Source organism: Saccharomycopsis crataegensis (assembly GCF_037102585.1).
Source record: "Saccharomycopsis crataegensis DNA, jcf7180000000084, whole genome shotgun sequence".
In the NCBI taxonomy this organism is placed as follows: Eukaryota; Fungi; Ascomycota; class Saccharomycetes; order Ascoideales; family Saccharomycopsidaceae; genus Saccharomycopsis; species Saccharomycopsis crataegensis.
The window spans coordinates 1,875,465-1,903,123 of NW_027043829.1; the positions used below are offsets into that span (position 1 = coordinate 1,875,465).

At 36.3% G+C, this 27,659-nt stretch overlaps 10 protein-coding genes across 10 annotated transcripts; 6 read left to right on the forward strand and 4 right to left on the reverse strand. All coding sequences in view use genetic code 12, as the record gives it.

Moving 5' to 3' along the window:
• Positions 1 to 607: 607 nt before the first annotated feature.
• Positions 608 to 2,836, forward strand: DASC09_038250 (uncharacterized protein; the record flags this gene model as incomplete). The annotated part of the gene is made up of 1 exon (XM_064997424.1): positions 608 to 2,836. The coding sequence occupies one exon, from the start codon at positions 608 to 610 to the stop codon at positions 2,834 to 2,836; it is 2,229 nt and encodes a 742-aa protein (XP_064853496.1).
• Positions 2,837 to 3,069: 233 nt separating this feature from the next.
• AFG3 (AAA family ATPase AFG3) lies at positions 3,070 to 5,376 on the forward strand (the record flags this gene model as incomplete). The annotated part of the gene is made up of 1 exon (XM_064997425.1): positions 3,070 to 5,376. The coding sequence occupies one exon, from the start codon at positions 3,070 to 3,072 to the stop codon at positions 5,374 to 5,376; it is 2,307 nt and encodes a 768-aa protein (XP_064853497.1).
• Positions 5,377 to 5,632: 256 nt separating this feature from the next.
• Positions 5,633 to 8,236, forward strand: URC2 (Urc2p; the record flags this gene model as incomplete). Its single annotated transcript, XM_064997426.1, has 1 exon — positions 5,633 to 8,236. The coding sequence occupies one exon, from the start codon at positions 5,633 to 5,635 to the stop codon at positions 8,234 to 8,236; it is 2,604 nt and encodes an 867-aa protein (XP_064853498.1).
• A 77-nt stretch (positions 8,237 to 8,313) lies between these two features.
• Positions 8,314 to 10,543, reverse strand: IKS1 (protein kinase IKS1; the record flags this gene model as incomplete). Its single annotated transcript, XM_064997427.1, has 2 exons — positions 8,314 to 10,435; positions 10,494 to 10,543. The coding sequence occupies 2 exons, from the start codon at positions 10,541 to 10,543 to the stop codon at positions 8,314 to 8,316; spliced, it is 2,172 nt and encodes a 723-aa protein (XP_064853499.1).
• A 322-nt stretch (positions 10,544 to 10,865) lies between these two features.
• On the reverse strand, positions 10,866 to 11,534 carry THO1 (Tho1p; the record flags this gene model as incomplete). Its single annotated transcript, XM_064997428.1, has 1 exon — positions 10,866 to 11,534. One exon carries the CDS (start codon positions 11,532 to 11,534, stop codon positions 10,866 to 10,868), a length of 669 nt encoding a protein of 222 aa, XP_064853500.1.
• Positions 11,535 to 11,853: 319 nt separating this feature from the next.
• On the forward strand, positions 11,854 to 13,539 carry DASC09_038300 (serine/threonine-protein kinase; the record flags this gene model as incomplete). The annotated part of the gene is made up of 1 exon (XM_064997429.1): positions 11,854 to 13,539. The coding sequence occupies one exon, from the start codon at positions 11,854 to 11,856 to the stop codon at positions 13,537 to 13,539; it is 1,686 nt and encodes a 561-aa protein (XP_064853501.1).
• A 315-nt stretch (positions 13,540 to 13,854) lies between these two features.
• SMC3 (cohesin subunit SMC3) lies at positions 13,855 to 17,496 on the forward strand (the record flags this gene model as incomplete). Its single annotated transcript, XM_064997430.1, has 1 exon — positions 13,855 to 17,496. The coding sequence occupies one exon, from the start codon at positions 13,855 to 13,857 to the stop codon at positions 17,494 to 17,496; it is 3,642 nt and encodes a 1,213-aa protein (XP_064853502.1).
• Positions 17,497 to 17,765: 269 nt separating this feature from the next.
• Positions 17,766 to 18,122, reverse strand: SMD1 (mRNA splicing protein SMD1; the record flags this gene model as incomplete). The annotated part of the gene is made up of 1 exon (XM_064997431.1): positions 17,766 to 18,122. One exon carries the CDS (start codon positions 18,120 to 18,122, stop codon positions 17,766 to 17,768), a length of 357 nt encoding a protein of 118 aa, XP_064853503.1.
• Positions 18,123 to 18,630: 508 nt separating this feature from the next.
• Positions 18,631 to 20,094, reverse strand: COQ1 (trans-hexaprenyltranstransferase; the record flags this gene model as incomplete). Its single annotated transcript, XM_064997432.1, has 1 exon — positions 18,631 to 20,094. The coding sequence occupies one exon, from the start codon at positions 20,092 to 20,094 to the stop codon at positions 18,631 to 18,633; it is 1,464 nt and encodes a 487-aa protein (XP_064853504.1).
• Positions 20,095 to 22,594: 2,500 nt separating this feature from the next.
• DASC09_038340 (Zn(II)2Cys6 transcription factor domain-containing protein) lies at positions 22,595 to 26,686 on the forward strand (the record flags this gene model as incomplete). The annotated part of the gene is made up of 3 exons (XM_064997433.1): positions 22,595 to 22,733; positions 23,031 to 23,110; positions 23,180 to 26,686. The coding sequence occupies 3 exons, from the start codon at positions 22,595 to 22,597 to the stop codon at positions 26,684 to 26,686; spliced, it is 3,726 nt and encodes a 1,241-aa protein (XP_064853505.1).
• Positions 26,687 to 27,659: the final 973 nt, after the last annotated feature.

The following is a 27,659-nucleotide window of genomic DNA, read 5'->3' on the forward strand; positions in this document are numbered from 1 at the left end:
ATATGATTTTTCAGACTGATTTGGAACAATTCTTGTTCGCCCACGCACTTTTTTCTTTATCTTCTTTTTTTTTTTTCTTCCCGCTTTTTCATTGATTTTCGGAGAAGCGCAAGAGAGAATACTATAATAGAAGGCCAATATATTGTTGTATGATTACATGGAACCACATTGTATTCCCAGATTGTCATAGTAAATGATACAGACTCAATAACTCAGGGGGCATTTATTATTTCTTTCAGATGGTGATGTGAATCAATGTAAGGCTCATCTCATCTCATCTCATCTCCTCTGGCACATGGCCGGGTGACAAAGGAGTTTTTTTTTTTTTTTTTTTTCTGCCGCTCCTCTTTCAAAACCTTGTTGAGATAACAAGCTATTTATTGATGTACACTGAGTATCTACATTCCTATTTTCAACTTTAATACATCTGCCCCGGCCCCACGAGTATATAGACCCGATATATTGTCTTTACTGGCTAGAAATCATATTTGCTTTTTTGGTCCAGCTAGTCTTTTGAGAAAAGGGCTTGTCGACTGGGGGTCATTGTGCGTATTGCATCATTGATCAATAATTTTTTTATCGAGAGAAAGCAATGAATACAACAACAATGAATGGAGCCATCAGTTTCTTCAATAACAGCAATTCAAACATCAATACGAATAGCACTCATCGGAGACCTTTTCTTGATGATTCGTCGATCTCCTTGAAGAGTACCAGAAACCAATTCCCAAGTGCTAATGCCAATGGAAATAACAATTGTGGTCCCGATGGATTATTTCCTAATAACAATGCCCAGTCAGTGACCACAAATATTTGGGGCAAAGACGATAACAATCCCCTTGGAAAATATGACTTGAATACCGGAAAATCAAACAACGTTTGGCCTAATGCTAATTCGTTTTTCCCGACAGATAATATAATGACAGGTTCCTCAATCACCTCGAGCACAACTTCTAATAATCCAGTGTCATTGGCCAGCAATTCGATGTCCTATAAAATGAACCCACAAGAATCTTTGAAAAATATGACTAGCGACAATATCTCCGGAAATAATGTTGCTTCTTCAATCGATGATTTCAATAACAATACTTCAATGGCTATTAGGACAAATAGCACTACAACTCCTCTCTTCACCCCGTTTGATCCCATGAATTCAAATGTGTCAAATTCCATATCTTCATATCTTGATATCAACACTTCAACCGAACCTGTATCGCTTCGACAAGGCAATACTATCACCTACGGATCACATAGCAATAACGAAACCCCACTTACAACTCCGATTCTCAGTTCCAATATGCACTCCAGATTCTTTCCATCACCAACTAGTGAAAGGATTAGATACAACTATAACACAACAAATAATACTCCATTGATCAATAATGGTAACAATCTTGGAAGCTTCAATATATCGGAACCAATCACCCATTTAAATTTAGCTTCGAGTCTAAATACTCCTTCAGAACACAAAAACTCCATTCCAGAGAACTTCTTTTTTGATTCAAGTTTCTCGAATTCCTTGAAGCGAGGAAATGGGATGGTCAACAGCAGTAACACTATGAGTGGAAGTATTAACCAAAGTATATTCAACGGCGGATCAAACTTAAATAATAATCCAAAACCTTCGAGTAGTATATTGGATACTTTAAAGAACAAATCCGTTGATTCATTTGAGATGCTGTTTAGAAATAATGAAAATATGCTACCTAATTTTGTTCACGAAGAATTAGAGGGAGATGATTCATTTTTAAATCCTAGGGGTAATATCTTTAATGATAGCACCAATCTCAATACCAATAACCAAATCAACTCACAGCATTTGCAGCCTTCAAATCTCCCCTTAAAACCCTTTGGAATATCAAGCTCAAACGGTAGATTGGAAAATGAAATTAACATCAATAATAATTATAATGTTTATCAAAATGATTATTATAGTGCTTCGAGCTCTCCAATTACGGAGAGAATGAAATCAAATTTTTTTCAAAACTCATTTATTCCTATGGATGACCAACATCATAAAACACAGGAAATAATACCAAATTCACGCTTCAAGGACCAGAATAAAAACCTCGATATATTAATCACCCACTCAAATAACATAGAATCACAAATCGAAAATATTGATAGACAACGCAGGGAAGTCCTCAAGAAAAATAACGATGATGAAAATGATATTCTTGTCTCATTGACTGGATTCAATTTAAATGGCGAAGACAGACAGCCGAAAGCAGAAAAGATATCCTCTCAACCAGATATCTTATTCAATACAACAACTGAGAACGATACGATATATCCCGAAGGTTTCTCATCTACATTTTATAAGAGAGCAAAAAATAATTTCATGTTTGTTCGTGAAATACAGGCGAAATCAACAATTATAAAGTTCAGATCGTCCTCTTTAATAGAGTTCAGAGTTAGCTTACCAACAATCCCATTGTTTGAAAAAGAAGAGACATTTGCCAACGAGCCAACTGTTTATACTTCTGTACCAACATCTGATCTGAAGTCTCCCGACACATCAACCATGGTTACCCCAACAAATGAACCACCAGATAATAATAACAGCAACAAAAAGAAAAAATATAAATCGTACGCAGTTCAGATTAATTTGAATGAGCTTGAAGGAAAAATTGGCGGGTTGAGAGTTTCCAAACAACAAGCATTACAACAGCTGCAAAAGGAGGGATCATCGCAATCCCCTTCCTCCTCTTCAGGCTTCAACAAAAAACCAAATGGTAAACGTGGCTTATCTTATAAAAAAAGAAGTAGCAATACTTATTATTATAAGAAAGGATATAGCAATAATATTAGTCCAATTAAACAGAAGGCGAGTTAAGATTTTCCAGCTGAAATTTTCACATTCTATAACGATAGAATATAGCAGAACTTTTATGTGGTATATAAATATATAAGTATATTAGTATATTAGTATATAATATTTAGCTAGTGGATGAATTTATAATGATTAATGATTTTTTCTAAGAGAAAGTATGGATCCATCTAGGGCACCGGAAAATTCATATTCTCACATGACTTCCGGGAGACGCTCGAATAGTCAGAAAAAAAAAAATGGAAGAGAGAGGCAAACTAACATTAATGAGACCCGAATCAAATAGGAGACGCAGTGATAGAGGTACAAATAACACAAGGATGAGTTATAGGGTGGCCTCATCAATTGGGCGCTCGTTGTCTACAAGGCTTGTGTCCCAGAACCGTAATATCCTATCGACCCAGTGGACGATAGGGTCTACTCAGCGGAAGACGTTGTTAAAGAAGGACAATATCATTAGAAGCTTTTCTTCAACGAAATGTACAAGAAACGAAGACAAACAACCTAAGAAAGATGAAGGAAAGAAAGACCAGGATAAAGAAGAAGGGAAAAATAAGAAGGACGAACCAGTCACTATGAGTGAGTTCTTCAAATCTAAAGAATTTATGTCATATGTGTATTTAGGTATTGGGACTTCGTTATTCCTGTTCCTTTTATCCCAAGCAAACAGCGAAGGAGAATCCGAGGATCTCACTTTCCAGAGCTTCAAGACGAAATACTTAGAAAAAGGTTTAGTGAAGAAAATATGGGTCGTCAATAAGTATCTTGTGGAAGCGGAATTGGTCGATCAAGCCAATGTCGGTGGCCTGTCGAGAAGAAAAGTTGTGGCTTTCACCATCGGGTCAGTGGATATTTTTGAAGAGCAAATGAATGAAGTTCAAAATAAGTTGGGTATCCCATCAGTAGAAAGAATCCCAATCGTTTACATGGAAAAAACATCAATGTTATCATACCTTGTCCCATTTGTGCCAACTGCCTTATTATTGGGAGGATTGTATTTCATCACCAAGAAAATGGGTTCAGGTCCTAGTGGTCCAGGTGGTATCTTTGGTGTCGGTAAATCTAAGGCGAAATTATTCAACAAAGAAACAGATGTCAAAGTCAAATTTAAAGACGTTGCTGGTTGTGAAGAAGCCAAGGAGGAAATTATGGAATTTGTGTCTTTCTTGAAGCATCCACAAAAATATGAATCTTTGGGAGCCAAGATCCCAAGAGGTGCTATTTTATCGGGTCCTCCTGGTACTGGTAAGACCTTGTTGGCCAAGGCTACTGCTGGTGAGGCTGGTGTTCCGTTCTTATCGGTTTCTGGTTCTGAATTTGTGGAAATGTTTGTTGGTGTTGGTGCCTCTAGAGTTCGTGATTTATTCGCCAATGCCAGAAAAATGGCCCCAGCTATTATTTTTATTGATGAAATCGATGCTATTGGGAAATCTCGTGGTGGTAAGAATAGTATTGGGTCGAATGATGAAAAAGAAGCCACATTAAATCAATTATTGGTTGAAATGGATGGGTTTGCTACTTCTGATCATATTGTCGTTTTGGCCGGTACCAACAGACCAGATGTTTTGGATTCAGCTTTAATGAGACCGGGAAGATTTGATAGACATGTTTCTATCGACAGACCAGATATCGAAGGTAGAAAAGCCATTTATTTTGTACATTTGAATAAATTGACCTTGGAATTTGATAAGAGTGACAAAGAAAAACTTCACCAGTTGGCTGGTAAGTTAGCCGCGTTAACCCCAGGGTTCTCTGGTGCAGATATTGCTAATTGTTGTAACGAAGGTGGGTTGATTGCTGCTAGAACTAATTCTGAAGTTATTAAGTTTGAGCACTTTGAACAAGCCATTGAAAGAGTGATTGCTGGTTTAGAGAAAAAATCTAGAGTGTTATCTCCAATTGAAAAGAAAACTGTGGCATATCATGAAGCTGGTCATGCAATTTGTGGTTGGTTTTTGGAATTTGCTGACCCACTCTTGAAGGTCAGCATCATTCCAAGAGGTCAAGGGGCTTTGGGTTATGCACAATATTTGCCTCCAGATCAATATTTGATTAGCGAAGAACAATTCAGACACAGAATGGTTATGGCCTTGGGTGGTAGAGTTTCAGAAGAATTGCACTTCCCATCGGTCACCAGTGGGGCATCTGACGATTTTAAGAAAGTTACCCAAATGGCTCAAGCTATGGTCACACAGTTAGGGATGTCCAACAAAGTTGGGCAAGTCTCATTCGATCAAGGTGGCTCTGGTATGCAAATTCACAAGGCTTATAGTGAAAAAACCTCAAAATTGATAGACTTAGAAGTGAAGAGAATAGTCGATGAGTCTTTGGCCGAATGTCGAAAATTATTGACGGAGAAACTTGATTTAGTCGACATTGTTGCACAAAGCTTATTGAAGAATGAAGTCTTAACAAGAAATGATATGCTAAGGCTCATAGGACCAAGACCATTCAAGGAGAGAAATGATGCCTTTGAAAAATATTTAGATCCAAAGGTCAAATCAGCACCACCTCCACCTCCTAATGAAACTCAATCCACTTTGTGATGAATGACATCATAAAACGTTCACACCCTTGTATATATAAATATATATATGATTAGATAATAATAGTAATATATTATATTTTTCTAAAACAAATTGAAAAAAAAGAGGTTTTTTGAAATATTGATGTAGTAAATTTTATTGGTTCATTTTGACAGGACTCCGCTGCGATAGCTTTGAAAAAAAAAAAAAAAAAATAAAATTAAACAACGGTTTTAACCCGCATAGGGGATAAGATAGATAAGCGAAATATTCAGCAATGTCAAGTCATCATCTAATACCCACGATGAGTACAGAGCATGAGGACACATCTTTAGGACCTTCTAAGAAAAAAAGAAAGAGAGCATCTTGTGACTCTTGCCGACGCCTCAAAACTCGTTGTGATAAAGAAATAGGTCAACCGAGATGTCATCGTTGTACAAAATTAGAATTACCGTGCTCATTGGTGCTGAAACATGTTGGCGAAAGTTCAGGGGAAAGCAACAACTATGATGCCGGTTTGGAAAAAATTAGTATGGTGGAAGGTGGGATTGGAGTCTTCATGAGTGCAATTATGAAAAAATTGGATTCCTTTGAGGCAAGATTTGATGAATTGACTAATAAAGTGAACTCGCTACAACAACAACAACAACAACAACAACAACAACAACAGCGGCACTCTAGTGGCCCATTAATAACAGAAAGATTGAATGTTAGGAAAACCTTAGTAACTGATGGCGTGGAGGATATACAGCTAGATTTTTTCAAAGCCTCGGCCCCAGCTCAGATCATTAGTCAACTCAATAACTCAATTCTTCAAAGATCTAACGTTTATGAATCCTTCAAGCATCTGTGCAACGAATTCATTCTGTTATTCAATAACAATAGAAAACTTTATTTACGGTTATCGAAAGCATTTTTGAGAACCAGTCACTTTTGGATCATCCCCGGGGGAATCAAAAAAATCGACACAAAGTACGTTTATGACCATCCGTTCATTACTTGCATCTTTGTGTTGATTGGGATGTGTCTTGACAAGAATGATAGCTATGTGGGGGAACAGAATACCCTATTTGAACTTGCAATGAAGTTGTTTGGGAAAGCATTACTTGTCGATAAATTGACAGACCATGATATTGAAGCTATTGTGTACATGTCAACTTTCAATATCGTGAGGAAAAATAATCAGAATCAATATAGACTAAACAAATGGTTAACTACCAATTTTGGAATCAGTCATTCTGTTTTAGCCTTTGATTTTCAAGCTATTTTCACAACCATTTTTATTAAAAAGCAAGCGGATAGTGCTCAATTATATCATCTTCGAATTTATAACTCATTATTAGTTTCATTTTTACAAGCGTCATTGGATTATAACAAACCGGTGTTTATGACGATAGACTATTTGAATTTTTCCCGTGTTATCTTGAAATATCCAGGGAAAATTCTTGTCGGTGATAAGATTATAGTTTCGAAGCTCGATTTGTTGTTCAAGATCATCAATTTAATTTATGATGGCAGTTTGGCATTAAAAATATTGAACGATATCGATAGTGAAAACTCAGTTTATATCGATCACGAGAGACAGCTTTTAAAGATTCCAGATTTGGAGGATTGGAAAATATCCTATGTGGATTTAATCAAGAGCGATTTTGCAAAGATTCTACTTCATGCCTATTATTATTACAATATTTATTTAAGTCAAAGAATTTTGGAAGATTTGAAAATTAAAAATAGTCACTTTTACCCACTTCAGAACAAAAAATTCACAAAGAAGCAATTAGAATCCTTTGCATTATTAAGAAAAACCTGTATTATAACCTCTGTGAAATATTCTTTCAAACTTCTTGATAGCTTTTGTGGCTTGCGTGCTTATTTCATTAAAGGATCCCCGGATTTCCAGAATGAGCAAATCATTTATGCTTCATCAACTTTATTGAATTCCTTGCCGTTTATGTCATCTCAAAAAACTAGACAAACCACTATTCAACTAATCGGGGCAAATTACTTCAAGTTGAGCGAAATGGGGATTAGGAAAAATGACGCTATTGACACGTTGGAAAAGTTCCTAAAAGTGATCATTGACAGAGCTAGAAATCATGATGATGACAAAATGAAAACCAAGGTGGCTCAAAGTATAAAAATCAATGAACCAGAGATTGAAGTCAATGACGAAGATGATGAAAAATATGAAATCTATCCTGCCGTTTTGGAATCCTTCAGCTTTAATGATGACGATGACACTGATGAAGGCAGTCGCGGAGAAGATGCTATTGACGACGACACAGATTTTTCACCTACTTCTGATGAATATAAAATGAATTTCATGCCAAGTGGTGATACAAAGCAGCACATACCTCCAAGTAGAGGATATCATGTTAATAATACTATTTTGAGCCAGGAGATGAGGAGAAGGGCATATAGCGATAATTTTCAAAGAATTCCTTCTTTTACTCAAAGCCCACCACAGTCAGGAACTCACAGTAATAGCATGATAGGCAAACTTAATGTTGTAAACCTGGGGAACTTTTATGGGAAATCAATATCTGATATTTCCCAAATGATCCAAGAAAGCCAGCCTCAGCTTGGTTTTATCAAGGGAAAACAAAAAATATCGCCAAACCCGATAGCAGGATATAATCAAGCGTACCAAGCAAATATATTCAATTTTCCAGAGTTACTGCTGTCACCAATCCAGTTCGACCCAGATATGTTCAACCTCGATGAGACAATTCGAGACCCATCTTTGTCAATTATCCCAGGCACAAAGTTTGATCAGCAGAAACTTGATGAATTGGCTCTTCCTGATACCTCTCATTATGAAAGCGCAGAGGCTTTTTTGAAAGCGCTATCAAATGATCAAAAATTTGATTTTCTGAAGTAATTTATACTGATATGAATACAAACAAAACCATTTTTTTTTTTCAAGCTCTTATCTCTTATCTGTAAAATGAAGCTCCGCTATTTCATCAAAAATAATGCCTGATCAATAAAGGCCAGCAAAGCTATCACAAAGAGTGAGTTTGATATACTGGAAGTAGAAATAGTCATGCCTAGTACCAACAAATTCAAAAGTAAATATTTTTCTCTCCGCATAAATGAACTCAAAATACCCCCATCAAAGATTCTCAGAAACTTATTAAAATCGTCCCCCAAATCTTCATAATTATTTGAATAATACTTCTCTACGAAGTAGGAAATCAATTTAATCTCAATAGAAACTACCAATAGCTTTGCTATAATATAAAATCGCCAGTCATTTTCAACTCTGGATATTACAATATTGAAGAGCGACCGATCCTTTTGACCAGGAACTTTGATTGGCACGATAATATCCGTCTTCGTCTCAGCAATAGCAAGATAATTTTCATTTTCGCTCTTGTAGCTCTTGTCATTATTCCCATTTGTGTGTGTGCTAGAAGAATAATTATCATCTAACAGCAGAACTAACGAGCCTTCCATAGGAACAAATCTACCAGAATATAGCTCCTTGGCGATTAATTGATGTAAAAGCTTCAACAATTCAGATGTGGAAAGTCTTTCGATAGGGTTTCTGCTAAGAAGATTTTTCATAATATTATAAATCTCACTTGATAAATCCTCCCGTTGATATTTGCCGTAGAAGTTTGAAGAATTGAAGAATTCAATAATGTCAAAATTCTTAATTTGGTTCTTTAGAGAAGAATAATCTAAATCAGAGAATGTCGTTTGATAAGGAAGATCACCAAAGCACATGAAGAACAAAATCATTCCTAAGCCAAACATGTCAGTTGATTTACTGAATTCATTTAAAGAGGTGCTGGTTGGACTTTTTGGAAGCAAAAGCTCAGGCGCCACAAACTCTAAAGTACCTGTGGCTCCTGTTGAATTTCTGAGCTTCCCTTCAAATTGACTTTCCCCAAAATCAGAAACCAAAATTCTAGGTAAAGACAAAAACTTCTTGTATTTCTCTTCATTAATAAATTCAGCTTGATCAAATTCACTTGGTAAATCCTCATGCCTGTTGGATATCAAACAGTTTGAAGGTTTTAAGTCTCTATGAATGATATGATTGGAATGTAATTCGTGGACTCCCGTTACTATATCTTTGAAGAATTTGAGGACTTCAATCAAGCTGAGAAACTTTGGACTCGTTAGGCCTTTTTCTTGATGAAATCCAGTGCCTCGCTTTTTCTGTTTTCTAAGCTCTCTTATCCTCTGCTTTTGTGCCTCAATATCAGCTTTTGGGTGGCTCAAGTTGTTCACTAACTCTTCTAAATTTCCTCCATCACAGTATTCAGTTAAAATGAAGGCACAAGGCACCTTGGGACCAAAGTCACTGGCTTGGCTGATTTCTAACCACACATGATTATACTTAACTAGATTTTTGTTCGAGGTACTCAACAAGCAAAGCAACTCTACTTCTTTCAAAATTCTTAATAAACCCTTGGTATCATTCCCAATTGCAATTTTTTTCACTGCAAAAAAACCTAACGAAAAATCATTAATAAAGTGCTCAACTTTATAAACCGAGGCATTTGATCCTCTTCCCAATAATTTGTCAATTTTGAAGAATTTCCTGAAATAGTCATGAGTGAAAAGATTTTTTGGTAATTCTTCATATAGTTTTGAGGAAGCGACCATTCCTTTGGTATTACTTGTTTGGCTAGAGTTATCTAAAGAAAAAATCTTTGGTTGTGGAGGAGCCTGGTTCATATCTAACAATTGAGGCTCCTGTATATCTTCAACGCCTTCATGGGCATTAGAAGATATAGCTAAAAGTTTAAAATAGTTATTATTAATATACTTGAAATCTCTATTGAATCTGTTGTTAAAAACGTCAGATCCTCTTCTATCAAAACTACTTTGTTGCTGTGTTAGGGACTTGGTTGGAGGGGCGGAAGAAGATGTAGTGGATGGTGATGGTGCACCCGGATTTCTTATAGCATGGCCACAATTGGGACATTGAATATCATTACTCAGTTGCGAGTGAAGATTCTTGTTATTACCATAACCATCAGAGTGATCATGTGTCGTTTTGATCAATTGGAACTTATTGGAATTTGTGTCATGAATTATCATAGCGTCTCTTTGTGGGTCATGTCTGAAAATAGTTAGTTAGTTATCAGGGATATATATAAATGATAAAGGAGACAACATACAATACAACTTTGAGCTCACTACGATCGTCATTGTAGACCACTAAAGACATTTTCTATTGTCTGTGCTGATGTGGCAATTGGCTTATGGGAGCTACGAATGTTATTCTGTCCTGTCAAAAAAAGTCACTTTAAAGATGTGATGACCTTCTAAAGAAAATAACAGGGGTTATGCACCCCGCGCATTACAAGAAAATCACGATAATAATAATAATAACATCACCAACAACAAGTATATTGCATATATGCACTTGCAATTCCACATAAAATTTTAGAAGCTGTTTTCTCAATAATAAACACAACATAAAGAAGAAAAGAATAAAAAAGAAATAAATAATAAACAATACTTAAAAATACAATGATAAAAGTTTTACATTAACGACGTCTGTTGAAAGGCTTTCTCCCCTTGTTACTATATCTTCTGCCGTGGAATTTTTCCTTGAACGGTTTTTGAACTCTATCAGTCTTAGCACCCAAACTTCTAGTTCCGGTAGCAAGGCCAATTTCTTTTGCCAAAACAGATTCTGGAGTGATACCGAATTTTTCAATTCTGGCAAGAGATTTTTCAAGGTCTTTGATGGTAGTTTCTGAGTTTTCCCCACCAAATTTCTTTTCACGCTCGATTTTCTTATTCAACAATTCAACAGCAGCTGATTTCAACTCCTCAGGACTCAATTCCTTTGGTTTTTCTTCTTCTACTACTTTTTCTTCTTTTTCTTCTTCTTCCTTTGGAGCATCTTTACTTGGGTGAATGATGGTGTAGTCACCCGCAGTTGTAACTTTAGCACCTTCTTCCGGCTTTTCTTCGCTGGTAACATCTTGCTTTGGTTTTTCAGAGTTAGCTTCTTCAGCAGCGCTTTCAACCTTGGCAGCATCAGCACTTTCAGACGCGATAGTGGCAACTGGTTCCTCTTTGCCTTCTTCACTGCTGTCAGCTTCTTCAAGACGAGCCACCAAGTCACTTTTCACACCATTGGTGGAAAGGCCTTTAGCCTTAAGTAGCTCCTTTAATTGAGCAACTGTTTGGGAGGAGTATTTGGACATTTTTAAATGAAAGAATTGGTGATTCCACTTTTTACAACACCAATATTCGTCCTTCCCAGTTTTTGGTTTGTGTTGTTGGGTGGAAAATCAAAAATCCTGTCGCGCCGATAACGTGACTTGTCATGGTGGTGTATTAGGGGTTAGAAACCCCACATAGGCCTTACCCCTTCGTGGTAAAAGGTAAACAAACACACGTGATCATGTCCCAGGTTTTGCAAGTTCTTTTTTGGGTTCTCTTCTGTGTTTTTCTATTTGCTCCAGCTGTTTTGGACTTGCAAGAAGCTATCCTCAGTGTCTCATAAACAATTGATTAACAGATATGAACTTCTTCGGAGCAAGATCAAAAGGAACCGGTGTCGATGACCTCACTTCTGGTCTTCAGGCCATCCAGGTCGACTATCATGACAACGTCAACCAAATCATGCCAAACACCAGTCCAACAAAGTTCAACTACGCCGAAAGAAACAAAGAAAACTCCCCTTTCCCTTCTCCAACCAAGTCTATCCAATATGGTCAAACAAATACCACTGCTACTGCCCCAACAAGGTCCTTGGGTAAAGACTTTTACCAAAAGGCAAACTCACAAAAGACTAAAAGATTGGTCAATGTTTGCCAGATGTACTTCTTAGACTATTACTGTGATATGTTTGATTATGTTATCTCTAGAAGACAAAGATTGAACCAGACAAAAGAAGCTCTTTCAAAAGTCGCTAATCCAAATGAACGACAATCTATGTATAATGATTACTTGTCGAAAGAGACGTCATTGCTTAGACAGCGCAGACTTAAGCCAAAACATAAAGACTTTGAGATGATTACCCAAGTTGGGCAAGGTGGTTATGGTCAAGTCTATTTGGCCAAAAAGAAGGACACTAAAGAGATCGTCGCTTTGAAGGTCTTGAGTAAAAGATTGTTGATGAAGCTAGATGAAACCAGACACGTTTTAACCGAAAGAGACATTTTAACAAATACCAGATCAGAGTGGTTGGTCAAATTATTCTATGCGTTTCAAGATAGTGACAATGTTTTTTTGGCTATGGAGTTTGTCCCAGGTGGTGACTATAGAACCTTATTAAACAACACAGGAGTTTTGATTCCACCACACGCCAGATTCTATATCAGTGAAATGTTCACCGCAGTTAATGCTTTACATCAATTAGGTTATACTCATAGAGATTTGAAGCCTGAGAACTTCTTGATTGATGCCAAGGGGCATATCAAGTTGACTGATTTTGGTTTAGCTGCCGGTTCTGTTTCTACCGATAGAATTGAGAGTATGAAATCAAAATTGGCCGCTGTTAAAGATTTGGACTACAGTATACCAACTGGTTCTGTGAAGGAAAGACAGAAAATGTATAGATCCTTGAGGGCCAAAGACATTCATCTTGCGAATTCTATTGTCGGTTCTCCAGATTATATGGCTCTTGAAGTCCTTGAAGGAAGATCTTATGATTATACTATTGATTATTGGTCGTTGGGTTGTATGCTCTTTGAAACTCTAGTTGGCTACCCACCATTTGCAGGGGCCAATCCAGAAGATACCTATACCAATTTGAGAAGATGGAAAGAGGCCTTGAGAAGACCTCGTTATGAAGATGGTAGATATGTCTTTTCAGATAGAACATGGCAATTGATCACAAGGTTGATTGCTTCACCAAAAGATAGAATTAGATCTTTTAAACAAGTCATGGTCATGCCATATTTTGCTGAGGTGGACTGGGAGAACCTAAGAAGTAGAATTCCACCATTCACCCCGCAACTAGATGACGAAGAAGATGCAGGCTACTTTGATGATTTTAGTAATGATGAAGATATGGCGAAATATAAGGAAGTGCTAGCCAAGAAAGCTGCCATTGAAAGAATGGGTGATAAGAACATTGATAATAGATATTTTATTGGTTTCACATTCAAGCATTCTGGTTCCAAGTTTGTTGCCAACTCCAAATCAGATGGGTTTGGTGCTATAAATGCTGATGAAGGCGATCCATTTACAACCTGGTATTGACTTCTTCCGTTTACGTTTAAAGCCATCATTTTTCAATTATTTTCTTTCTAAAGATTACTCGTTTATTTCATTTGTTTGTTTATTTGCTTTTTACCCCGCTAATTTTTTTTTAATTAATTTATCCTCATTAACTTTTATCAGGTTTTATCAAACGGTTCATTTTATTGTCATCCTATATTCTGTAATTAGTCCCATTTCAGAGGGTGGGCACCCCACGCGCGTCATTTTTTTCATGTCAATTTTTCTTTTGTTGATTTTCGCTTCTCATCGGATCTTACGAACGAGCACTAACCCACAATCACCAATTCCCCAAAAATGCATATCAAGAGGATTGCGTTGCAGGGTTTCAAGACCTATAAGGAGGCAACAGTGATTGATCTTCTTTCTCCTAATACTAATGTGGTTGTGGGAAGAAATGGCTCAGGGAAGTCGAATTTCTTTGCAGCGATCAGATTCGTCTTGTCTGACGCTTATACTCAAATGTCTAGAGAGGAGCGCCAGGGGCTCATTCATGAGGGCTCAGGAACTGTCATGTCAGCGTATGTGGAAATTGTGTTTGATAATACTGATCGCCGATTCCCAATTGAGAAGGACGAAATTGTGATTAGAAGAACCATTGGGTTAAAGAAGGATGATTATTCCATTAATCATAGGTCAGCCCAAAGATCAGACATCATGAATTTACTTGAAAGCGCGGGGTTTTCCAGATCTAATCCGTATTATATTGTTCCTCAGGGCCGTATTACTGCCTTGACCAACGCAAAAGATTCTGAAAGATTGCAATTGTTAAAGGAGGTTGCTGGTGCCCAGGTGTTTGAGCAAAAATTGAAACAATCGTTGAAAGAAATGGAGGCATCCAACAAACAAAGAGAGAAAATAGATGAAATGCTTTCGTTCATTGAAGAAAGATTAGATGATTTGAATTCTGAAAAAGAGGAATTGAAGAAATTTCAAGAATTTGAAAGAGAAAAGAAATTCCTTGAATATACGCTTTATGATCGCGAGATGAAGGAAATCGATGAACAAATCGAGTCAATCGATTCTCAGCATACCAAGGATATCGATGATAATACTGATGAGGTGATTGAATTAGAAAAAAGAGAAGCACAAACTTTACAAATCGAGGAATTATTGAGTGAGTTGAAGTCGAGGTTGAGTGTTTTGAAAGTTGATAAAAATCAATGTGATTCTGATTTGAATGACTTATTAGTAGAGCTTGCGAAGCAAGAGGAAATCGTTGCAGAATTGAAAAATGAGGCTACAAGTATCCGCAAAGAGGTAAGTTCCGAAAATAACGAATTGAAACAACTTCAATCCGAAATCCAAGAAAATGAGTCCAAATTATCTGAAGAAGCTCCAGTTTTAAAGCTGCTTAAAGACACGGAAAAGCTTCTAAAGGATCAATTGAATGAATTAACTGGAAGGCAGAGAACCTTGTATTCCAAAGAAGGTAGAAAATCACAATTCAGGAGTCGACAGGATAGAGATAACTGGTTGGGAGAAAATATCAAACAGATGGAAAGCAGAATTAAGGAGAAGAAAACTGATTTAGACTCATCTAAATCGCAACATGAGCAATTAGCTCAACAAGTGAAGGAGGTTGATATAGAGATTTCCAAAATCCAAGATATCTTGACCGGGGAAGATTCTAAGAAAGAGACGACTGAAATATTCAAGAATGTAACTGATGCTAAAAAGCAATATTCAGATTTGATTGACGAAAGAAAGCAGTTATGGAGAAATGAGGCAAGACAAAGAGCCATAATTGATTCTGCTTTTGAGGAACTCCAGAAAGCCAATGGGTACGTCGCAGAAACAATGGATAGAACTCAAAGTACTGGTCTTGAATCTGTCAAACGTATTGCAGAAAGATTGGGATTAGTTGGTGTTTATGGTCCTTTGGGAGAGTTAATTGAAGTTAACCAAAAATACAAGACCGCTGCTGAAGTGATCGCTGGAAATTCGTTGTTTCATGTTGTTGTTGATAATGATAACACTGCTTCCACAATTATGGAGGAATTAGTTAGAGAGAAATCTGGTAGAGTTACCTTTATGCCATTGAACAGACTTTCCCCAAAAAATCAGGTTTATCCAGCGCGTAAAGACTGTGTCCCATTGATTCAAAAAATGGCATTTGATGAAACCTACCAAGCGGCTGTTAATCAAGTTTATGGTAAAGCTGTTGTTACAATTTCATTGGATGTTGGGTCTCAAATAGCTCGTGAATATAAGCTCACTGCAATCACTTTGGATGGCGATAGGGCTGACAAAAAGGGTGTGTTGACTGGTGGTTATAGAGATCATAAGAGATCTAGAATCGACTCTTTATCTATCCAGCGCAGAAGAAAGCACGAATATGATGAAGCCAAATCTGTTCTACATGAATTGAAGAGAAAAATCGAGGCTATTGACCAAAAGATCACTGCCGCCAATTCTAGCGTTAGTAACGCTCAAAGAAAATACGATATTTTGATGCTTTCAAAAGAACCTCTCAGAGTTAAACTATTGAAACTTCAAAACGACAAATTAAATTACCAACAAGAAATCAGATCTATTATTTCCATTATAGAATCTGATGAACGGATCATTAGTCAGTATGAGTTACAAAACCAAAGTTATAAAGATGAATTAGAGAGTGACTTCCAAAAGGGACTAACCAGTAATGAGATCAATGAATTACAAACCGTTAGTATGAAGATTGTTAAGCTTGAGAAGGAATCTAGCGAGGCTGCCTTATTGTTGACCAAAAAGGAGTTGGAATTATCGTCAATTGAATCAGAATTGAAAGAGAAATTGTATCCTAGACGTGATCAATTATCATCAAGAGTTGAAGTTTTCAAGGATGAAATCTCTGAAAGCAACCAAAGGCAAGCTCAAGACAAATTGAAAAATATTGAAACTGAAGTAGAAGAATTGACATCTAAGGGTGAGAAATTGAACAAGGAACTCGAAGAAATTTCTACTGATCTTGAATCCAAAAATAGAGCTTTAGATAAGATTAACGATGATAAGAAAAAATTTAGCAAAAAATTATCTAGCTTCCAGAAAACAGCAGAAAAAAATATTTCCAAAAAATCGTTATTAGTGAACCGTCGTGAAGATGTTCTGAAGAAGATTAGAGAATTGGGTGTTTTACCGGAGGAAGCTTTTACCAAATTCATCGGGTTGGATGCTGAAAAGTTATTAAGAAATTTGAATTCGGTCAATAAGAAGTTAACCAAATATGATCATATCAATAGAAAAGCCCTAGAGCAATATCTAAACTTTTCCAAACAGCATGATGAATTGGTTGAAAGACGCAAAGAATCTGACAAATCCAAAGAGTCTATCGAAAACTTGATCCAAGTCTTGGAAAAACGGAAAAATAATGCCATCACTAGAACTTTCAAGAATTTGTCAGAAGGTTTCTCAGAGATATTTGAAAAATTGGTTCCTGCTGGTGTTGGTAAATTAATAATGCAAAATAAAGATGACACTGCAGACCAAGTCACGTTGATGACGCAAAATAATAGGGACGAGGATGACGATGAAATTATGACCGATGCTTTTGATAATGATGACTCAAGTATTGATAATTATAGCGGAATTTCTATTCAAGTTTCTTTCAATTCAAAATCTGATGAGCAACAACGTATAGAGCAATTATCAGGAGGTCAAAAGTCTTTGTGTGCTATAGCTTTGATTTTGGCCATCCAAAAATGTGATCCTGCTCCCTTCTATTTATTTGATGAAATCGATGCCAATTTGGATACTCAGTATCGTACCGACGTTGCTGCTTTGATTCACAAATTGTCTGCAAATGCTCAATTTATTTGCACCACTTTCAGACCAGAACTTTTGAATATTGCTAATAAGTATTACGGTATTATGTATAACAAGAAGATATCGAAAGTTAGTGAGATAAACAAGGAAGAGGCAATGTCTTTCATTGAAGATCAGCAGCAACAAGCTTCTTAGATTTCTATTTAATTAATTTGTTTTCTTATACAATTTTTTTTTTTTTTGCATTTTTACAATGGGTTTTATTTTTTTATGCTTTGCTATACATTCTTGACGGATTTTACACGACTATTTTTTTTACACCTTATCATGTAGAGCTACAATCATTAGCTTTTGGCGATTTTCAGCTATTTCAAAATGCTAATCCTTAAGACATTATGCAAAATATACATTCCATTCACATCAACTATCATTACACAATAATAAACATACCAATCGTAGTAAAATTAAAAGCCTCTACCGCCTCTTCTTCCTCCTCTTCCACTCATATTTCGACTACCACCTCTCGTTATCCCCGCTGGCGCTTTCTTTTTGGAGTTTTTCATCTTTGGAGTTTCGTCAATTAATAAAGTATCCAAGTTGAGTGAATCTGGTAGTATGATCAACCGTATGTTACTTCCTCTAACGTTTATGAAATCGAGTTCCTGAGGGTCGCGGTCTTTGATGGTCATTTTCACATTTTTAAGAGAGACGTTCATTGATGGTGACACATTAAGAACAGAACCACTTATAATTGTACCATTTTTAAGCTCAATCTGTACCGATTCAAGCGAAAGCTTCATTAAAAATCTTGTTAACTTCATCTTGATATTTTTTGTGTGTAAATGTAATAATTTATATGGCGCAAAACCCTAGCAGTCTACTTTTCTTTTCTTTTTTTTTTTTTTTTTTTCAAGTCTAAATTGATCAGTGAGAAATCTTGCGAATCACAGACACCGAATATTTTTGTAACAAAATTGGATTAAATCTTGGAGGCAAGCTTAATGGATTGAATTATTCTATATCTGTAATACTGTTTGGTTATAAATTTTTTAGAATAGAAAAAAAAAAAAAAAAAAATAAAAAAGAATATTGATAAACGCGCGCGCATACATTTAACAGGAAGCTCTTTCTTGACGCCACCAAATTGTGTCAAAAAGACAATAATCATAAAACATGTATAATTATATACAAGAGCTTTTATATATTGAAATGTTCATACAATTCTATTAAAATAATCATATAGGAAAATCACTCTACCATAAGGAATGTTAATTAAATCGGTGCTTTTCCAGGGTTTCAGATGGCATCTAAGAGGCATAGGCAGTTACTCTATTTTGTTCTTGTGGTGACGGTGTTAGTCAAGAATTCCAAAGCGGCTCTGGCATCTGATTCTGGTAAAGTCCTTAAGTTTTCTAAGGCTTTGTTTTTGTATTCCTCCGCTAACTCTTTGGTCTTCTGCAAACCGTTATATTTCTCGACATTTTTGACGGCATACTCAATGTCTCCCTTTTGGGAGAACTTTCTGGCAATCATTGGACCCAAGTCCGGGTTTTCTTTCCAAGCATATAAAACAGGACCAGTGGCGAGGCCTAGTTGCAAGTCAGCACCCGCTGGTTTCCCGAGCTCATCAGAAGTTCTTGTGAAATCCAAAATATCATCCACCAATTGGAAACAGATCCCCAAGTTTCTGCCAAATTGATAACAGTTTTCCAAAACATCTTCTTGAGCACCAGATAAAACTGCAGATGAACGACTTGATTTAGAAATCAAGGCAGCGGTCTTCAAGTAAGTCTTGTGTAAGTAATACTGGAAGGCAGCGTCCCAATTTTGTTCGTGGGTAATATTTGTTGTATTTTCTGGCAAGGTTACAGAATATTCATGGCCCGGATTTGGAACTTTACCAGTTGGACGAGGTATTTCTTTGCCATTATCCAATCTATCTGGGTTTCTATTCATGATGGTATTTTTCAATTGCATAAATTCCCCTTCTACCAAGTTCGCAATTGAAGTAGAGATCAACTCAATCACTTCTGGGTTTCTTAATCTCGCAATAGCTACCGATGCTCTGCCTAGAAGGAAATCGCCGGCGAGGACAGCCATCTTATTTGTGAAGGCAACGTTACCACTTGGTCTGCCTCTTCTAGTGTCCGAATGGTCAATAACATCATCATGCAATAACGAAGCAGTATGGATCATTTCCACAATTTCCGCCAATCTTCTTTGCTTAGGCAAAATGTCAGCATTAATATCTTTTTCCACAGGTAAAGATTCGAAAGGAGATGACAATGGTGCCAATATTAAACTAGGGTTTATACCGTGTAAGATTTTGAGTGGAGTTAGCGAGTTATCAGGTGTTCCATTGGTGACGTTGTTGATACTACTTGTGACCCCAGAGTAGGCTGGTTGATCACAAGTGTCAAAATGATCTGGTTTCAATCTATTTCTTTGTTCTTTTGGAATCGCTGCTAAGGCTTTGGACAATAAAAGCACAAGTAAAGGTCTAAGCTTTTTGCTATCCGATTCAAAATAGTAAGCAGCGGCTCTATTCAAGGTAGGGTTTCCCGAGCCAATAAGTGATGCGATATTTTTGGCTAACGAGCTCATTTCATGACTAACAATTGAAATTGGGTCATCAAGCTTCTTTTTTGGTTCAACTAATTTTTCACCCACCTCGATGGCAGCAGCGAAGCCAGGTGAAGATGAGCTATGACGGTACCCATTCAACGGCTTAAGATTTTGAACAGACCTTAACTTAAGAGACAGCCTGACTGATTGTTGGAGTAATCTGTTCATTTTTCTCTTTTCTTCTTCTTTCTCTTTTTACCTGTATTACCCCTGTCGCTCTTCGAAACTTGGGGTCTCTCAAGAAATTAAACAACTGAAAAAAATAAAAAAATAAAAAAAAAAAAAAAATTCTGCTTCTGTCAGCTGATTGGGCCCATAATAAATCAATCGGACATACAAGAAGACACAACCAATAAATGGTTTCCAACAAAAGAGAATCACATTCTGGAGACTAGCTTGTGGTCTTTTGGGATTGCTAAACTTTTTTTCCATCTTTTTTCTAGTCTAACTGCTTTTTGCGACGGAAAGCCACTCGCTCACCACGCATCATGGAAATCTCCGAAAATCTTGTACCACCAATATGGAATTTCGGAGTACAATAATGCTAAACTTAACCTTTTATAGTTACCCAAGATCATTACCCATAAAACAATAATAATTATAATGAATAAGATCATACTCTAGGAACAACATATTATCCTTTGCATTCCTGGAAACAGCATTTCAACGATTGGAGCTCATCCAAGACTCGACAAGTCATCTTGTCATTAGAATAGTAGGACAATTCCTTGTTTTATTCTTTTCAAATAGATTAATCCAGCTGATCTTTACATGTTCAAGTTACTACAAAATGCATGCCATAATTTGTGTAATGATTGAGCTGCCCATTGCTGGTTCTAGACGACAGAGCCAATGAAAATGGATCTTTCTTGTTATCCATTTAAATCAATAAATACATTTCAAGGTCATATTCGTCGATGGTGATGTTAGACGCTTTTGCAGTTTATAAGTAACCATGATCCAATAGCCTGCTGCTTCTTCTTCTCTCGTCAGCATATATACACTTACCTCCTACACCATGAGCGCTTGGGCATAGATATGACAAACAAGGGTAACCCTTATTATTATTGACACATAAACATCGACTGAGCCTCTTCAGAATCCATACCCGGGGTTCTTGAGGGAATCCAGGAACTTTGTTTCAATTGCCCCAACTACCGCGCCTTAGTAATTTGTTAGTAATAAATTGTTGGGTGACGTCCAGGTAACTTTTCTCGTTTTGGGGCACTTGTTTTTTTAAGGTTTTGCAACTTGAAACTGGTTGTCCAAATAAATGTCACACGGGAATCCAGCGGAATCTCGCAAACAAACTGTATTGATATAACTTTTTGTTAGTGCATGAGTCCCAACGATTTATGATTTGTCAAAGCACTCTAATCAAATAGGTTAAAGTAAATCTATTCCACTTGTAGGGTAAGATATATTTAATTAAATATATATATATTATTAACAATAATAATAATAATAAAGAGGTTGGCCAGTCACATGACTCGCATTGAAGTTGCTGATGAGAGGCTTGCATATTCTGACACAAAATAAGCCGTCGAGAACAAAACTTCCTTTTTTCTCACCACCATGCTGGTTATTATCTGATGTCCGGGTGTCCAATAACATCCTTTCCCCCCCCCCTGTCAAAGGGTGCGTGACCGCCAATACTTGGCTATTCACATGTCAGGCAGGGAGGCGCTTTGGACCCCCAACAAAAAAAAAAAAAAAGCCGTTGTGAGACATTTGGAAGCCGTAGAGTACACCAGGGGTTTCTCGTATTTTTTTTTAGGGTCTGGATCAAACTGGAAAAATTGCCACTCTGCTTCTAGGTCTATTCCAATTCCATGCAATTCCTGTTGATCCGCTCGTATTTTGCACATATTCCATTTCAACACAGTCTCCAAGAAGCACTATATAGTTGGTACTTATCGTATCGACAAGAATCACAGGGGTCGATTGAAGATAACTGATTGGTAATTGGGAGTTGCAACAAAATTGATTGGAAGTATCAGAATATATCTGTTGCTGCGAAAGTTATCTTGCATATCTCCGATAACTCCATTTAAATTTTTTTTTTTTTGCTGCCTTGCCTCTTAACACTTACCGTTTCCGTCTGGAATAGCTCATCAAATTCGTACAATTCTTTCTAATTTCACTGTTCTCAGGCATTTGTCTGCAGTCTCGAGCACAATTGCTCTTGCCTTTGCATGTATCACTTGATTCAAGTAGAACATTGCGCTTGCATGCAGGAATATTTGTAATCCCCCTAAAAATAAAATTTGCTTACTGGTCTATGTAGTGTACAAACGCATCTTTGATGAAATCTATTGCCTAGATTTCCCGCATTGTTACAAGCACAACTATCTGATACCCGAGAAAAGTAAAGAAAAGAAAAGAAAAGAAAAGAAAAGAAAAGAGAAAAAAAAAAATACTATTTATCATTCTACCCAAGTTTGGGATAATTGAAGTTCTTGATATATCGACACTGTTAACATTGTTGAAATATTCAACACAGCATAGGGAGTTGATGAAAAAATACGAAAAAAAAAACTGCACATCTCATCACATTTTTCAGAGTCAACATCGTATTAGTATTTCAAATTTCTTTCACTTTGCCACCTTGAGAAATTGTTTTGACCGTTATTATTCATCAATCAACTACACTACGTAGCTGCCAATAATGAACCATCAAAACCCGTTCATATATAACCCCATATCTTCTCAACAACAACAAACCCCGTTTCAGCCTTTCCAGCAACAGGGTGCCGATACCTCCAAGATAAAAAGATCGAGAAAATCACACAAGAAATCTAGGTTAGGTATGTTTATTGTTATTATCAAGGTCCGTTTTCTTTTATTGGGGCTTAGCTGGTAGTGATTTTAAGCATACTTCTCTCATATTATAATATCTCTCTCATACTATAATATCTCTTTGGCATCAGAATCAGCTTTTCATCCAAATATGTTTTTATCCGAGATTTTGATCTCAATAGTTTGCTCGACAATACTATATTCACTACAATCAGAAGTTGACATGAGGAATTGGGGCCTTTTACAATATTTTGATTGTATTTTTTTTTCTTTTTTTTTAATTATTTACTAACTCTAATTCTCAGGATGTCTTCAATGCAAAAAGAAGCGAAAGAAATGTGATGAGCAATTGCCAGTTTGTGGTAATTGCCAGTTGAGCTCACATGTATGTATATCTATACCTATTCTCGTCATTTCCATATTAAAAATTTATCAGTTACTAACGTTTTGAAAGGTTCGATGCAGTTATTTAGATTTGTCTGATGCTGAGAAGCAAAAAATTGCCGATTCTCATCAAAAAGTGGATGAGCAGGCATCATATCCAACTAATGGTAGCGACAACGGTTCTAATGCAAGTATTGATCAATTCAAATTCCAGCCCTCAAATTCACATCAATGTGAAATATCTGCGCTGCCTTCCGGTCTTCATTCGCATAATAATAGTTCTGTGTCAATATCATCACAGCTTTATTCAACTCCGACATTCCAGAATTTAGACTCTTATATCAGCAACAATAACTCATTGTCGAACAGCTTCAATTCAAGTTATGATTTTGAGGAAAAAACTTCACAAAGAAACTCCTGTACCATTCAAAATAATCAATTGCTAAGCCCCTCTATGAAAGACACAGTTGAATTTCCCTCTTCATTTCAATTTCCACTTCCTTTGAATGAAAAAGCGATACCTAATACTGGAAAGCCAACATTTAGTAACAGTTTTGATGACTTAAACTTATCTTTTCCATTAATCCCTTCCGAGGCAGCTATAAATTTCCCTGCTAATTTTAGTCATGCGTCACTGAGCTATTTCGGTGATTATCAATCATCTAAACGTCAAAAACTCGATCAGAATAGCTTGGGGTCGACCAATGAACAAGGAATTAGACAAATTATTAATGTTCCATCATTCGAAGTTACAGATAATACTGAAATTCTTAACCCCCTACCCAACTCTCACAGAGTCAATGAATCATTCAGATTGTACGATCATAAAAAGGTAAGCTGCTCCAACAAGGAATCTTTGGAAAAAGATTTTAGACCTTTGTTCGATCGTACGAAACACTTCACCAAGGTTAGACTATTGTTATTCTCATTGTTGGAAAAAACATTTATCAATGCTCAAAAATCAAACTCAGTTTTCTTTGCCTTGATGGAGTTTTCCATGAAGTACATTTTTTGCAAAACAGTGTTAAAGCTGCGGAATTTGGTTATGCATCCTAATAACAAATTGTTTCATGATCAAGAATTGGATTTGTCATTTGAAAAACCAATTCTCAACAAGTTAATGATTCATTATGCCAATTCAAAGTCTCATTATTGTCAAATAAATCAAATATCTCTTAAATCAATTCTTGAGACACATAGTCTTGAAGACATCACCAATGACCCAAAACTTGCAAGTAAAGTCTTATTCAAAATTTCTTGTATGGATGATGTTTTGTCTTGGTATTCAAGAGCCAGCTGCTATGAAAAATATAATGATTTAGCGGACATTGCAAATCATTCTCGATACTTGAAGTGCCTGAATGACTTATTCCGGATTATAGAAAAATTCGCCCCTCATACTTCGAAATTCCCCAATGAATTGTATTATGGCTTCCGAAGCTGTGTGACCATCACTTCTATAACTGAATCAATGAAGCTGCTATATATTCCAAGTTATAATACTAGTGCGTTTTTAGAATTTTACGATGACTTGGTTCAATTTGGGGCATTTATTAGAAACCAGGGAGATTTGATGAAGGAAGAAATTAAAGCTGAAGTGGCAGATAACAGAGCAGATTATTACTTGTTGATAGACTTGATGAGTACTATTATTAATGACATTTTACCCATTCTCGAATCTAGCTCATCGTACGTGCTTCCAGCTAAATATTATTTTATCTTTGGTAAAAAGTGGTTTCAACTCTTGCCTGAACAAACTAATCTAATCGATTCAAACCGTCTGATGACATCTTACAGAAAGCTCTTTTTATTATACTTTTACACTGCTTCCCAATTCATCACCCATATTTTTGGCACAGGAAGATATTTTTTCATCATGAAGAGCTTGGAGATTGATTTCCTTGCAACAAACTGGTTTTCTTCTGAAGATTTTTCCGAGTTCACTAATCCTTCCATTAGTATTGATGAGCAGCACAAACGTTTCGGAGGAACGACAATTCAGAACAGTAAATTCATACATGATGTGTTGCAGCGCCATGCAGTGTACTGTCTCCGTGTTGTCTCATTCTTCCGTATAAGACGGATGTGTTGTTTGAGGTATTTGAATCTTGATCCAGCAGCAACATTAGAATTGAACCAATTAGGTGAAGCATCATTAAATAAAGAAATGGTTAATCGAGGAATTGAAGAGGTGCCAGTGTTACGTTTTAAGAGCACCATATTGAAACCAGAACACTTTATCCATGAGCCGATGTTGAGTAACAAGGAGAAAAAACAAGAAAATATTGATATTAAGAGCTCTGATTCGAAAATGAAGTTAGGTCAACCCGTTTTGAGATTTTTTAAACCAGATGATGAAAAGAATAATCTCTATGTCCAAGACTTTCCTAAACTTGATTCCTGGTACTCCGAGTTCGGTTTCAATGACATAGTTGATAAATCCATTCAGGAATCTTTCGAGATCTCTGGAGGAAAACCAGCACAGCTATCAACTGAATCACAAATGAAGTTCAAAAACTCAATAATTTCAAAGTTTAATCTTTTTGAATTTCTTAAACCTTCAATTAAACCCAACAGAATAGCACCAATTTCATTTTTTGATGACAAAACCGGATTGATGAAATTCGATTTCAATCCATTTAGGGACTTGGAAATGGACAGTACTTTGGTCCACAACATTCAACCAATATATGATGGAATGATTTCGTTGTATTTAGATCAAAGAATTAGGTTGATCGAAAAGAATCGTGGCAATGAAAATGAAAGCACAAGTGATCCATCAATCTTTAACAATTTTTATAATCACCAAACTCAGACACTTACCCATGCTGAGCACTACCAGAGACCAAACTTGCATGATCTTAAAAGACATTCTACTAGCTCGTTGCCTTGTTACTTCAGGACATTCAACATTGGTGAAGTAGAATTGGAGGATATTAATAATAACTCTTCTTTTCAGATACGAAAAAGCTCCAGTGCAAATAGAGCAAACAGTTTGGATAATGAAAAAGCATTTGGTGATACTGGCCACAAACTAGCCCTCAACCCTGAATATCAGTTTACCCAAAATGGCCAAATAGCGACAGGAACCAACTGGAAAGAAACCTCAATGAATAATCATTTGATTGCTGCTACCTCTGGAGCGTTATATGATGATGCTTTTGTTTCTAATTCTAGTTTCGCTAAGGCAGCGAACCTTGGATCAAATGTGAACACTGCTTACTTTGATCCTACCACAAGATCTTACCCTTCTCAACGATATGCACAAAATAACCCGCATAACTTTTCTAACGTGTCAAGTGATGTTAATTCTGGATCCAATGGCCATGGAAATAATATTTCTAGTTTGAATAATCCCGCATGCTCTAGCAGCTTTGGAGTTGATGATTTTCAAGATATGCGCTGTCAACTGCAATATCCTACTTACCAAAGCTCGGGAGCTAACCAGAACTTGAATCAGAATTTGAATAATCAGGGTCAATTTGGATACGATGGGACCAGCACCAATACCACAAATAATGGAAGCACTAATGGTGTCTCCAACCCTGATTCTAATAATGTTGAGTATTGGCTTTGATATCGATTCTTTTGATATTTTTCTTTCTCGTAATGGCGAGCTTTCATTTATGTGTAACGTGGAAACGTAATGGTATAATAGCTGCTCTTCACCAGCGTGATGAACTAATCGAGAATTCTTCCAGAAAGTCTTGAACTACGGATTATTTGTTCAATTCTTTTACTGGTATATTTGAACTTGGAGTTATGTTGATGAGTCATTATAAATCGCACTGAGTCGAGGCTTGTTTTTTCTCTAATTTTTCTATTTCTTTTCTTCTTCATACAACAACCTAGATTGCATTATGGAAGGATGAACATCCGTGCCATATTTTTTTTTTTATTTATATTTTGTTTTTTTATTAGTTTTATTTCAGTTCATTTCTCTCATTATTATTGGGTATACAGATCATATAGCATTTGATTTTTCTTTTTTATATTGTTTCAGATTTTTGCCTTGTTTTATATTTTTACTTTTTTTTTAGATGTGCTTATTCTACGGATTTTTTTTTTTTTTTTGGTTTTCTTTCAGACTGATGTCTTTTTTTTTTTTCTTATTTATCTCCATGTATGAATATATTAGTTCATGAAGTTTAATAGCGGACCTTTTTTTTTTTTTCCTATTTCCATTTTTACATTTTATTGTAGTTGGTTAAAATACAGTGAAATGACAATTCATGTTGAAACACAGACACAGATGAAATGACAGACACGTGACTAATAACGAATTTTTTTTTTCTTCTCGCTTTTATTTTTCTTTTTAGTGCCTCATTTTTTTGTACCTAAAAGCGTTGAGAATGTGAAGATAAGGACAGACAGACTAAGGGATTATACAGTGCTTTCGAACAACATTCATAAGACTACCTAACTGGAGGCAAATACAGCATTGACGGATATTCATAGAGTCCCAAGTCATTGAAGAAAACTGGAGATTCCCTGTTGTCCGAGAAAGCTCGATATACCTCGAAGCACAAGAGCAGAAAGCAGCATAAAAA